Source organism: Oncorhynchus tshawytscha, linkage group LG23, assembly GCF_018296145.1.
Source record: "Oncorhynchus tshawytscha isolate Ot180627B linkage group LG23, Otsh_v2.0, whole genome shotgun sequence".
Classification (NCBI taxonomy): domain Eukaryota; kingdom Metazoa; phylum Chordata; class Actinopteri; order Salmoniformes; family Salmonidae; genus Oncorhynchus; species Oncorhynchus tshawytscha.
In genome coordinates this window covers 15260462-15274033 of record NC_056451.1, presented here as the reverse complement: position 1 = coordinate 15274033, position 13572 = coordinate 15260462, and the positions used below count along the sequence as shown (strand labels likewise).

General features: G+C 43.1%; 1 protein-coding gene across 2 annotated transcripts in view; it reads left to right on the top strand.

Annotated features, from left to right (window-relative positions):
• The window catches only part of LOC112222823 (ubiquitin carboxyl-terminal hydrolase MINDY-3), a 51406-nt gene extending 39552 nt beyond the window's left edge, over positions 1-11854 (top strand). Inside the window, exons 13-16 of one of the 2 annotated variants that reach the window (XM_024385615.2) lie at positions 10280-10367; positions 10586-10651; positions 11116-11187; positions 11283-11854. In XM_024385615.2, the coding sequence (XP_024241383.1) occupies positions 10280-10367; positions 10586-10651; positions 11116-11187; positions 11283-11432 (376 nt within the window). In that variant the 3' untranslated portion in view covers positions 11433-11854. The remainder of the gene's footprint in view (positions 1-10279; positions 10368-10585; positions 10652-11115; positions 11188-11282) is intronic. The other variant, XM_024385616.2, reaches the window with a different exon arrangement.
• The last annotated feature ends 1718 nt before the right edge of the window (positions 11855-13572 follow it).

Genomic DNA, 13572 nt, shown 5'->3' with positions numbered 1-13572 from the left:
CAAAATCAAGCTTTGCTTGGTAACAGCAGATAATTCCCTCCTGGATCAAGAGTCTTTGTCTCTTTTTTTTCGTCAGGTAACCTGTGAGTAGAATTTGAGTTTAGTTGTTTAACTTTATGAGCTGGGATGTCTGTTCTGCAGAGACTATCAAATGTTTGCACTGCGCTCGTTAGCATTTAGTTAGCATTCTCTATGGGATTATACATGTACTTGTTAGCATTGCTAACCTCCAGATTGCAGTGGAGTTTGAAAATGGCAGCCCTTGTGTTCAGTGCCGGTATTACTGAATATCCCGGGATGTCACAAGGTCGGTATAACAATCTGGATACCCCGCAAGCACACTGCCAGGGTCCAGGTCTGACAGAATCTGTGCAGAAGATCTAGGTGCTGCTGTAGGCTCTCTTTGGTTGGGGACAAAGCACCAGAAGCAAACAATAGACATTTGAATTCAGATTCCAGTAGGGTGAGGCCGGGTGCTCCAGACTGTTCTTCAGATTCCCTTGTCAATTTGTGGATGTATACACTTGAGTGTATAAAACATTTAGAACACCTGCCTAATCTTGAGTTGCAATTTGTCGGTCCATGGACTTTACAAGGTGTTGAAAGCATTCCACAGGCCCATGTTGACTCCAATGCTTCTCACAGTTGTCAAGTTGCCTGGATGTCCATTGGATGGTGGACCATTCTTGATACACACGGGAAACTGTTGAGTATGAAAAATCCAGCAGTGTTGCAGCTCTTGACACAAACCGGTGCGCCTGGCACCTATTGCCATACCTCATTCAAAGGAACTTAAATCTTGTCTTGCCCATTCACATTCTGAATGGCACACATACACAATCAATGTCTGAATTGTCTCGAGGCTTAAAAATATTTTTGTTTAACCTTTCTCCTCCCCTTCATCTATACCAGGGCTGTCAAACTCAAATACCCAGTGGGCCAAAATGTAAAACCTGAACAAAGTCACGGGCCAACATTGAACAAATTAACCTTTTAATATGGACCCAAACAAGTTTTGCTTTAACATTGAATATGGAACAAGCATCGCTTATTACCATACAATATATAATTTAATAGTGGAGACATGCAAAATCGAATTTCAAATGAAAAAACACATCAATGGCATTCATTTATTAAATAAATAAAATTTAAATAAAAATTGTATGCCTCTTTTCTATTTGCAGCCTTCTGATTTAAATACCAAAATAAACTTTTTCCACTGGCTAATAATTTTACAAATAAAATGATAATAAATCAATCAACCATTCAAGCCCATGCCTTGTAGCAAGAAAAAGTGCATAAAGAAAACGTTAATTATTGCACAAGAAATCCTCAGTATCGAGCGAAGATGTTCATCAGTCAGACGTCTCCTGTGAGTTGTTTTGGTCATCTTCATCGAGGAGAAAAGTTGCTCGCATAGATAAGTGCTGCCGAACATGGAGAGCATCTGAGCAGCTTGGGTGCGGAGCTGAGGCATTGTGTCAGGGATGAACCGTGGAAACTGTGCGGCGCCCACAGCATCATACTTTGACTTCAGCGTGTCGTTGCACTGGAGTTCAATCAGCTCCATTTGGATGTTGGTTGGTGCATTTTCCACATCGACTGCGAAGGGATTACTAAGCAGTTCAAACTTGCATTTCTGGGCATCGAAGTCGGCAAATCGCCGGCTAAACTCAGCGGCGAGAACACTAAGTTTTTCAGCAAACTGTGCGCATGGGAACACGGTGGTAGAGATCTGCGCTTTTATGGATTGGCAGCAGGGAAAATGGCAAGGGTTTCCTTGCAGCATCTGATTCTCCCACAGGCACAGTTTAGTTTTGAAGGCCCTCACTGCAGCGTACATGTCTGTGATGATGCGCCCCCGCCCCTGAAGCTGCAGGTTCAGCGCATCGAGATGGCTCGAGATGTCACAGAGAAAGGCCAGCTCACACAGGAACTTTTGCTCCCGGAGCTCTGCTGTATCCTTCCCTTTGGTTTCCAGGAATTGACATATTTCCTCACGCAGCTCGAAACATCTGTTCAGTACTTTTCCTCTGCTTAGCCATCTCACCTCTGTGTGATACGGCACGTCTGCGTATTCCGAACCACACTCCTCCAGAAAAGATTTAAACTGGCGGTGATTTAGACCTTTGGCTCTTATAAAGTTAACTACCTGTGTTACTGTGGTCATAACATGTTCCATCTTTAGGGCTTTGGCACACAGTGCTTCCTGATGTATGATGCAGTGGTAAACAGTTAGCTCACCTGCACAGTTCTCTTCCCGCATCTTCTCCCGAACCATGCCCACCAGTCCACTCTTTTTACCGCACATCGCTGGCGCACCATCTGTCGTTAATCCAACGAGTTTATCCCACGGCAGCTTTATTTCAGTTACACATTTGGAAACCTCCTCAAAGATTTCCTTTCCTGTGGTTGTGCCATGCATTGATTTGAATCCTAATAGCTCCTCCGTAACACACAGATTTGAGTCCACTCCACGGATGAAGACTGACAGCTGAGCAGTATCAGATGCGTCGCAGCTCTCATCCACAGCGAGGGAGAACGCAACAAAATCTTTTCCCTTTTCCATCAGCTGGTCATACAGATTGGTGGCAAGATCACATGTGCGATCAGCTACTGTGTTCCTGCTCAGGCTCACGTTTGAAAATGCTTGTTTTTTCTCTGGGCATACGAGGTCACAAACCTTCATCATGCACTTTTTCATGAACTCTCCCTCATTAAAGGGCCGGGCTGATTTTGCGATCTCTGCTGCCACTATATAACTAGCCTTTACAGCAGCCTCGCTTTGTGATGTGGCTTTTTTAAACATATTCTGTTGTGAAACCAAACTTCTTTTCATCTCCTCTACTTTCTGGCTCCTTTGAGTCATGTCCAGGTCCTTGTATTTGTCATGGTGTTTCGTTTCATAGTGTCGTCTAATGTTGTACTCCTTACTTACAGCCACGTTGACTCCACAAACAAGACAAACAGGTTTGTCTTTTACATATGTAAACAGATATTCTGCCTCCCACTTGTCCAGAAAGCTCCTGTTTTCTGCCTTTCTTTCGCCATTTTTGGGAAGGGTTAGCTCGCTGACAGTTGTAGCGTCTATGTTGCTATGACTACTGTCACAGAGGAGAGAGCGTTTCTGGGTCCTGTCCTGATTGGCGCGCGAAAACAGCAGAGCATTATGGGATTCGTAGTATTAGTGGTGAATGCGCTGTATAATACCGGCGGGCCAGCTCTAGTAGTAATTTGGTATTGTCTCGCGGGCCAAATATAATTACCCCGCGGGCCAAATTTGGCCCACGGGCCAGAGTTTGACACCCATGATCTATACTGATTTGAAGTGGATTTAACAACTGACATGAATAAGGGATTATAGCTTTCACCTGGTCAGTCTAATATGGAAACAGCATAATAGTTTGTACACTCAGTGTATGTTGGAGGGTGGGGCTCAAGCTGCATCCCTGTCGCACCCCCACAGCCATAAGGAAAGAAATCTGTGTTTTTGGCCATTTTAACTGCACAATTGTTTTTGTACATGGATTAAAAAATTTAAAAATTCAAGTTTTATTAAGTTTTCTTGTTTTTCAATCAACCAACAAAATACATTCCACATTCACAGATGTGACAGACCTTTAAAAAATAGAAATAAAAAATAATTATATATTTAAACAATAATTATAATAATAATATATAATTATTTTAAAAAAAATATATATATATATATATATATATATAATACTTGCAGCAGCACTATCAAGGTTCTTATTAGCTATTTCCAGCCTTAGCTGAGACGGTGAGCAAATAATTAGTTTTTAGATTTTACAGCACCTTACACAACATGCATCTGCTCATTTCCCTAATCACCCCATTCACTCTGTCCAATTTGAAATATAGTTGAGTAGTGGAGACCAGAGTCTATCAAACTTGGGCTGTCTCTTGCGGAGGTCATAAGTGAGATTTTCAAGAGAAAGTCAGCAATCTGGTCAATCCACATTTTAAATGTAGGAGGGGTATTAGAGGCCCACAATAGAATAATAAATTTCTTAGCAAAGTATGTAATAGTCATAAGCAAATGGTCTCTGTCATGATCAAGAACAAAGTCCTGCTGGGCATTAAGAAGATGGATACACGGGGTCATATCAAACTGTAGGATTTTCTGTGCAGCAGTATGTATAGATTGCCAAAATCTAGCAATCTCTCTACAGTTCCAAAATACATGCATATAGGTTCCACTTTCAGAGGTACATATTTTACAGTTAGGAGAGATTTCATGCTATGGAGTCTCAAAGGAGTGTAATAAAATTTGTACAAAAAAAATCATTTTTACATTAGTAGAGGAGCAGTATACCCTGTCGCAAACCTCCGCCCATAACTCATCACTGATAGTCAGACCAAGGTCCTTTTCCCAGATTATTTTTAAAGGAGTAAAGGAGGAGCCTCCTTTCTCAGAAAGGAGTCTATAGATATAAGATATTTTGCCTTTAATGGATTGTGCTGTGACAAGAAGGGTTTCAACTTCATTCAACTGAGTTTCTAACCTCTTGGAAGTAAATGAGGAAATGGCATGTCTAATTTGAAGAATTTTTTTTTTTAAATAAATAAAATGGGATCTTGGCACATTGAATTCACTGCAGAGCTCTTGAAAGGATTCCAGTATAGTGGTTTTCTGATGAAATAGGTCTGAAAAGGTCCTGATTCCTAGAATATGCCAAAGATGAAAGTTGGCATCCTTCAGGACTTTTGGCAAGTCTCGGTTGCCTACTATGGGCGAGTGAGAACATATTTGGGAGGAAATACCCAGGTATTTCTTACAGTCCCTCCGCTAGTAGGGTGCTGTAAATCACAAAGGTTTTGGCCATGTTGCCCACTTCACTAAAGTTATTCATGAATATAATTGAGCTTAGTGGCAATGAACCACAGGATTGGGCTTCTATCTGAATCCACGTTGACTCTTGTCTGTCTGTGATCCATGTTAGCATGTTGCGGATTTGGGCAGACCAGTAGTACAATTGAAGGGAGAGAAGGGCAAGACCACCCTTAGATTCAGGTTTTGATAGAGTGGAGAACTTGATCCTAGGTGTTTTATTGCCCCATATAAATTTGATGATGCTTTGGTTAGTTGTTTTGAAAAAGGAAACTGGGAGATAGCATGGGAGCATCTGAAATAAATAGTTCAGTCTAGGGAGGATGTTCATACGGATGACATTAATTCTTCCTACTAAGCTAATTGGGAGGGAGATCCAGGTTTGGAGATCATTCTTTATTCGATCCAGGAGTGGAAGATAGTTTTCCTTGAAAAGGCTATTCAGATCTGGTGTAATGAAGATCCCAAGGTATTGAAACCCCTGTGACTTCCATTGGAATGGACATAGTGTCTTCATAGAGCTGGTGAGCGTAAGATTGAGAGGGCAGACAGTGGATTTGTTCAAATTGATCTTATAACCTGAACTTGCCATACTGAGCAATTGTCTAAAATGGGAGGGATTTCTCAGGGTTGGATATGTAGAGCAAGACATCTTCCTCGTAAAGCGAAATCTTGTGCTGCAGACCACCTGCAGAAACACCCGTAATACTTGGATTGCTCCTTATCAACTCTGCCAGCGGCTCCGCCCCCAACAAATAGAGCAGGGGGGACAGCGAGCACCCTTGTCTTGTGCCCCGTCCCAAAGGGAATCTGTCAGAATTCAGTCCATTAGTAGTCACCATGACATTATGGATGAGAGTATAGTGATTTGATCCATTTAATAAAGTTTGGGCCCATATTGAACTTTTCTAAGACTGAGAACAGAAAGCTCCACTCCATCCTGTGGAACGCCTTCTCAGCATCCAGTGAAGCCAGCAGGACAGGGGTCTTCTGTGTGTTTACTTGATCAATAATATCAAAAAGACGGCGAATGTTATCAGAAGAGTATCCGTCTCAAATGAATCCAGTTTGGTCCACTTTTATTATTTTGGGAATAAGAGTGTTTGGTCTTTTGGCGAGCAATTTGGTAATTATTTTGTTGTCGAAATAGAACAAGCTTATGGGCCGGAATGTACGAGCAGGATAGAGGGTCCTTGTCTTTTTTGAGCAACACTGTAATGCGAGCTGTGTGCATTGAGTCTGGGAGAACTCAGTTTTTGTAAAGATCATCCAGCATTGGCATGAAAATAGGGCTAAACTGGGGCCAAAATGCTTTGTAGAACTCTCTGGGGAATCCATCTGGGCCTGGGGACTTATTAGGGTGCATGGAGTTAATTGCCTCCAGGATCTCCTCAGGAGTGCGGGGGAGTTGAGATCTTCTTAGTCTGTATCTGATAGTTTAGGTAGCGAGATTACCTCTAGGAAGGAGTGGACTTCTGCCGCTGTCTGTTTTCTCTCAGAGGTATAAGTAAAAATCATGAAAGGTTAAATTGATATTTTTTGGGTCATATGTGACCTCATCCTCTGCTGTTCGGATAGCCATGATTGTACGCTCTAACTGCTCTTTTTTAAATTGGTAAGCAAGCAATCTACTAGGCCTATGGCTATACTCATGGTATTTCTGTTTAGTAAATAACTTTTTTTATCTCCCGAATGTAGTCCAAATTCAGTTTGGCTTTGGCTGCTTTAAGTTGACTCCAGGAGGTGCAGTCTGAGGATTGTTTATGTACTCTTTCACAGCATTCTAGCTCCCTCTCAAGAACTAGCCTGTGTGCTTCCATTGCTTTTTTCTTAGAGGATGCATATGCATTTAGATGACATCTTAGTGTGGCTTTGGCAGCGTCCCACATTGTGGCCGGAGAAACAGGAGAATCTTTGTTGTCTTGTGTGTAGTTGTCTATCCATGTAGTTACCAATGTATGGAACGCTTCGTTTGATAACATGGAGGTGTTGAATTTCCAGCCCTTTGACCTCGGAGGTTTTTGCAGAGGTCAAAGCGTAGGTGGACAAAGGCGTGATCTGAAAGTGCTATGGGTCCGATTGTACACGTGGCTGAAATTATGAAACTCTTTGGGATAAAAATGTAATCTATACGGGAGTAGGTGTTATGGACATTAGAGTAGTATGTATAGTCCATAGATGAGCTATTAGTCTCTCTCCAGATATCTATCAGTCCCATCTCTTTAGTAAGAGAGTTCAACATCTTTGCAGATCTAGGGTTTGTGGTGGGAACTTGAGATGATTTGTCTAGGGTTGGGTTAAGGGTACAATTAAATTCTCCCGCCACCACGCCAAAGGAAGCACAATGCTCATTGAACAGGGTTATCATTTTTGACATGAAAGCCAGGGTATCTGTGTTAGGGGCGTATATGTTTAAGATAGTAATTGGTTGTCCATACAGTGACCCAGTTATCAAAGTAAATCTCCCCTCCGGATCAGATATGTTTTTGTCAATTATGAATGGAACATTCTTATGGATAAGTATGCTTGTACCTCTACTGTTTGATTTGAAAGATGAGAAATACACCTGTCCCACCCAAGCTCTGCGGAGTTTGGCATGTTCGGCATCACAGAGGTGTGTCTCTTGTAATAGCGTAATGTCTGCTTTTTCCTCTTTTTTTTTAGAGCACATAGTATCTTTTTCTGTTTTATTTCATGACCTAGACCATGGCAGTTCCATGTCAATAGATTTAAGGTGCTAGTCATCGTCATCGAACAGTAATCGAACTTTAGTGCAAGTCATCTCTGGGTAAAGGTGGATAATAGTTACAGCTGCGTTCACATAAAATAATCTCTGAACACCCCAACCGAGTTCCCAAACACTCAACATATCCCATTGGAACTATTACCCCTCCCCCCCCCTCGCTCAGTCTCAATCCTGTGTTCTGAAAAAAATAATAAAAGGGAACAGTTAGCAACGCACAACGTCTCCATCTCCCCACCAAAGAAATGCCTCATCCTCTCCTCTCTGCCCCGCGTTGAGTAAGTAACAATGTAGCCCCCGTTCAGACCACATTAAGAGGGAGAAAATAAAATCAATAGCCCAGCCTACATATACCTCCCCCAAGGGACATAGGAAACCACAAGTGATAATAGCAACGGGAAATAAAAGTAGGCTGAAACATTAGTAGGCCTAGGTTAGGCTATAGAGCCTTTCCCTCTCAGCTAAAGGAAAATAAATATAGATTAGACGGCTATAATAACATTTAGCGGGGCGGGTGGGTCTTTGGATATCGGCTATATGTTGTCTTACCTCCTTTAGTAATAACAGTAATAGTATTTAGTCATTGGTCCATTTTCTCATTGACCAGGATTGTCTTTCAAAAAACGTTATGCCTCTTCAGGAGTTTTGAAGTGTCGCAGGGCTCCTTGGTGAAGAATCCTAAGCTCGTTTGGGTATTTGAATCCCCTAAAGATGCCTCGGTCAATGGAGTATTTCTTCACCTCGTCAAACTCTCTGCGCTTTCGGCGTATTCCAGCTGATAGGTCCTGGTGTAAAGTGAGTTTGGCCTTTCCCACTGTAATGGTGTTGATTTTTGCCGCCTGTAGGACTCGTTCCTTGTCGGTGAATCTCAGGAAACGTATGGTGATTGGGCGCGGTGGTTGTCTGGCTGCTGGTGGGGGCCTCAGTGCTCGGTGAGCTCTTTCGAGTTGTTCTATGGGCCTGTCGGTGGACAGGTGGAGCCACTCGGGAAGTTTGTCTTGCAGGTAGCGGATCAAGGGCATGTTTTCCCTCTTCTTTTTCACCCAGATTTAATAGAACACAATTATTCCTTCGCCCCCTATTTTTCAGGTCCTCTGTTTTCTCTTCCAGATGCTCTATTTTCTTTTTAGCATATGCTATTGTTTCCATGGTGTCTGTCAATAAGTTTTCCATGGATAGGATTCACCTCTCTGCCTCGTCCAGGCGCCCCGCGTTTATGGTTCTTGTTGTTGATGTCAGGCAAAGCATTTTCCAGGATTGTCACCTTGCCCCCTATCGCACTGAGCTGAGAGTTAATGGCATCTAATTTCATGTTGAGTTCTGTACGTTGGGATCTCAACTCAGAAAGGATGTCTTCGACAGAGTGCGAGGTTGGCATTCGTTGGGCCTCAGGGGGGGAACGGGTCCTCTTGCTCCTGGCTAATGGCGCTAGCTTTTTCTGAAGCTAGCTTCTTCTTGGAGGCTTTTTCTGTCGCTAATGCTCGAGTCCAGGTAAAAATGTTACCTGTAATGTTGCCTTTTGTAGCCGCCATGACTTTTTGACTAAAGCTCAAAAGTCCCCTCTACATGGATTTTTATGTTGTATATTTTTTTATTTACCTCAACACCGCTTTCTATCAATTTATATCGCAGACCGTCATGACAAATTGAGTCTCAAGCTTTTTTGAAATCAACAAAGCATGATTAAACGTTGCTTTTGTTTTGTTTGTCAATTAGGATGTGTAGGGTGAATACCTGGTCTGTCGTGTGGTAACTTGGTAAAAAGCCAATTGGATATTTGCTCAGGATGTTGTTTTCACTGAGGAAATGTAGGAGTCTGCTATTAATGACAATGCAGAGGATTATTTCTCTAACTGCAACATTAGATGACCCACACACCCACACACAGTCTTAACTGGGTTATCAGCCTCTGTGTCTGAGCATGTAACACTCCTCTTATTTCTGCCTTAAAAGGGAAATGTTTTTCTGTTTTATCACTGTGGAATAAGAATAATATTACTGCTGTAACACACAGGAATGTCTAGTGGTATATTTAGTATCACACATACACACACCAGAACTCCTCATCAGACGGGGTTACCGTACATTTCTCCAGTGTTTGCTTTCTTACACATAATCTTTTACACAGAACATGACACATTTATACCTCACAGCCCTTCACACCACCTCCCTCCTCACCTCCACCATTTGCGATCCCTCCTCACCCCCCACCCCCCCCTCCTCAGCTCCACCCATGCTCCTCACCTCTACCCCTCCCTTCTCCACCCCTTCGGCCTCCCTCCTCACCTGCACCCCTTCCCCCTCCCTCTTCACTTCCACCCCTTCCCCCTCCCTCTTCACTTCCACCCCTCATCCTTCCTCACCGCCACCCTTTCCCTTCCACTAGCTCTCTCCCAATGTCTCTTCTTACTACCTCTCCCTCCATCGGGTCGCCATGCCAGGTCGCAATTGTAAATGAGAACTTGTTCTCAACTTGCCTACCTGGTTAAATAAAGGTGAAATAAAAAATAAATAAATAAATCGGACACACGGGGCTGATTTAGGTTTTCTGAAGAATTGGAGGCATGTCTCATTGTCTTATAGTCTAAGTACAGCAATGTTGAAATGTCTGACAAACTGAACTCTTTCCTCTCTTCCTCCCTCTTTCTCTTCCTCCCTCTCTTCTTCCCTCGCTCCCTCTCCAGTGTGAGTCTGATGAAGAGTAAGTTGGATCCAGAGGGCTTGGGGATCGTGCTGCTGGCTCCGTTCCTCCTGGAGTTCTTCCCTGATCAGGTAACTGAAGAGGAGCTGAGATACTTTAAAGCTGCAGCGACATCCATAAAACATGCTGCGAAGACCGATTTGGTGTATGCGTGTACGTACATGAGCGCTTCTGTTTTGTTAGTGGCTTGTGGCTGACGATAGATATGAATTTGTTGAGTCAAATCTTTTACAGCAATGCACTGGTGACCAAAATGTTTAAATATATATTTACACAAACTCCTGTTCAGACAGGGACTCTGTGGCAGGGAACCATGGCTGAAGAGTGGGAGAGCGAGAGGCAAAGAGAAAGAAAGGTGGGAAGAGGGAGGGGGGACAGAGAGAGAGAGGAGCGGGAACTGTGTTAAAGTGATCAGGGCTTCGGGGACTCACCAGAGGAATGGCCCTCGGCCACAAAGAAATTATACTGCCATTAGCCAACTGGACACACACACAGACTGAGGTTATGGTTTCACGTAAACATACTCACACAGTCTATTAGCATTCTGGAACGTCCCAACAAAGTGTTTGGCTCTGTGTCACTATTGACTGGTTTCTAATATAGGCTGTTCTGTGGGATTGGGGTTATGGTTTCACAAATGCGTGTGTGTGTGCACGCGCGCACACACACGTATGTGGGTTTGGGGTTATGGATAGGGTTTCAGGCTAAAGTATGCTGAATTGTCTGGGTTCCCATATACACACCTTCTAGAGCAGAGTTATCGACACGCATCCCAGAGATGACTCCATGATTGTTAACTGGTGTATATTGTGTTTTCAGGATACTGGAATCCCAGACTCCTTCCCTGTCTACCACTACAATGGCCTGAAACAGTCCAACCACAACGAGAGGGTAAGATATACACACACACACCTCTAAAACAGCCTGAAAGTGTCACACCACTATGATAATGTAAGGTGTTGGTGTGTGTTGTCTCTCTTTGTCAGGTGGAGTATGTGCAGGGTACGGCCCTGGTCCTGGGCTTGGAGGACCCCATGGTGAGGACAGATGACACTCCAGTGAAGCGCTGCCTCCAGACCAAGTGGCCCTACATAGAACTGCTGTGGAATACTGACCGCTCCCCTTCACTTAACTAACTCGCTGCTAGGGTCGTAGAGGACTGACTGATCTCTACAGGAAAGAAGGCCACAAAGACTGAGACATACAGTACATGTACACTGCTGCACACACACACAGCAATTTGCTCACTGTCCTGGGCAGGACAAAAACACACAGAACATATGCCATTACACACACCCTTGACATACAGACACACTTGTTTACTGTTAATGCTGTTGTGTTTTACATGACTGTAAATGAAGTCACAGGATGTTTTTGGTTTGTTGTAAAAATCTGAATGAATTATTATTGTCACCCTGTAGATGACTGTTTTATACTCTGGGATATATGCACCTAATAAGAACTACATGTAAAGGAAACAGCTGACCACGTTGGATGTAAACCTGTAACTGACTGACTGGAGCTATGCTTCTGTAACACCCAGCTTTCTGACTGTTAAAGAGATAAACAACCAAAGCTTTCCGCAAGACAAATATACAGTGGGGCAAAAAAGTATTTAGTCAGCCACCAATTGTGCAAGTTCTCCCACTTAAAAAGATGAGAGAGGCCTGTAATTTTCATCATAGGTACACTTCAACTATGACAGACAAAATTAGAGAAAAGAAATCCAGAAAATCACATTGTAGGATTTTTAATGAATTTATTTGCAAATTATGGTGGAAATAAGTATTTGGTCAATAACAAAAGTTTATCTCAATACTTTGTTATGTACCAGTTGTTGGCAATGACAGAGGTCAAACGTTTTCTGTAAGTCTTCACAAACGGTTGCTGGTATTTTGGCCCATTCCTCCATGCAGATCTCCTCTAGAGAGTGATGTTTTGGGGCTGTTGCTGGGCAACACGGACTTTCAACTCCCTCCAAATATTTTCTATGGGGTTGAGATCTGGAGACTGGCTAGGCCAGTCCAGGACCTTGAAATGCTTCTTACGAAGCCACTCCTTCGTTGCCCAGGTGGTGTGTTTGGGATCATTGTCACACTGAAAGACCCAGCCACGTTTCATCTTCAATGCCCTTGCTGATGGAAGGAGGTTTTCACTCAAAATCTCACGATACATGGCCCCATTCATTCTTTCCTTTACACGGATCAGTCGTCCTGGTCCCTTTGCAGAAAAACAGCCCCAAAGCATGATGTTTCCACCCCCAACCTTCACAGTAGGTATGCTGTTCTTTCGATGCAACTCAGCATTCTTTGTCCTCCAAACACGACGAGTTGAGTTTTTACCAAAAAGTTATATTTTGGTTTCATCTGACCATATGACATTCTCCCAATCTTCTTCTGGATCATCCAAATGCTCTCTAGCAAACTTCAGACGGGCCTGGACATGTACTGGCTTAAGCAGGGGGACACGTCTGGCACTGCAGGATTTGAGTCCCTGGCGGCGTAGTGTGTTACTGATGGTAGGCTTTGTTACTTTGGTCCCAGCTCTCTGCAGGTCATTCACTAGGTCCCCCCGTGTGGTTCTGGGATTTTTGCTCATCGTTCTTGTGATCATTTTGACCCCACGGGGTGAGATCTTGCATGGAACCCCAGATCGAGGGAGATTATCAGTGGTCTTGTATGTCTTCCATTTCCTAATAATTGCTCCCACAGCTGATTTCTTAAAACCAAGCTGCTTACCTATTGCAGATTCAGTCTTCCCAGCCTGGTGCAGGTCTACAATTTTGTTTCTGGTGTCCTTTGACAGCTCTTTGGTCTTTGCCATAGTGGAGTTTGGAGTGTGACTGTTTGAGGTTGTGAACAGGTGTTTTTATACTGATAACAAGTTCAAACAGGTGCCATTAATACAGGTAACGAGTGGAGGACAGAGGAGCCTCTTAAAGAAGAAGTTACAGGTCTGTGAGAGCCAGAAATCTTGATTGTTTGTAGGTGACCAAATACTTATTTCCACCATAATTTGCAAATAAATAATTAAAAATCCTACAATATGAGTTTCTGGATTTTTTTTCTCATTTTGTCTGTCATAGTTGAAGTGTATCATTGATGAAAATTACAGGCCTCATCTTTGTAAGTGGGAGAACTTGCACAATTGGTGGCTGACTAAATACTTTTTTGCCCCACTGTATATGCACACACACACACCTATTTGAACTACATCTGAGTTAGTTTGACCTCTTAATACTGAGGCAGGGTATCCCTGACCCAGATTAGGTTTACT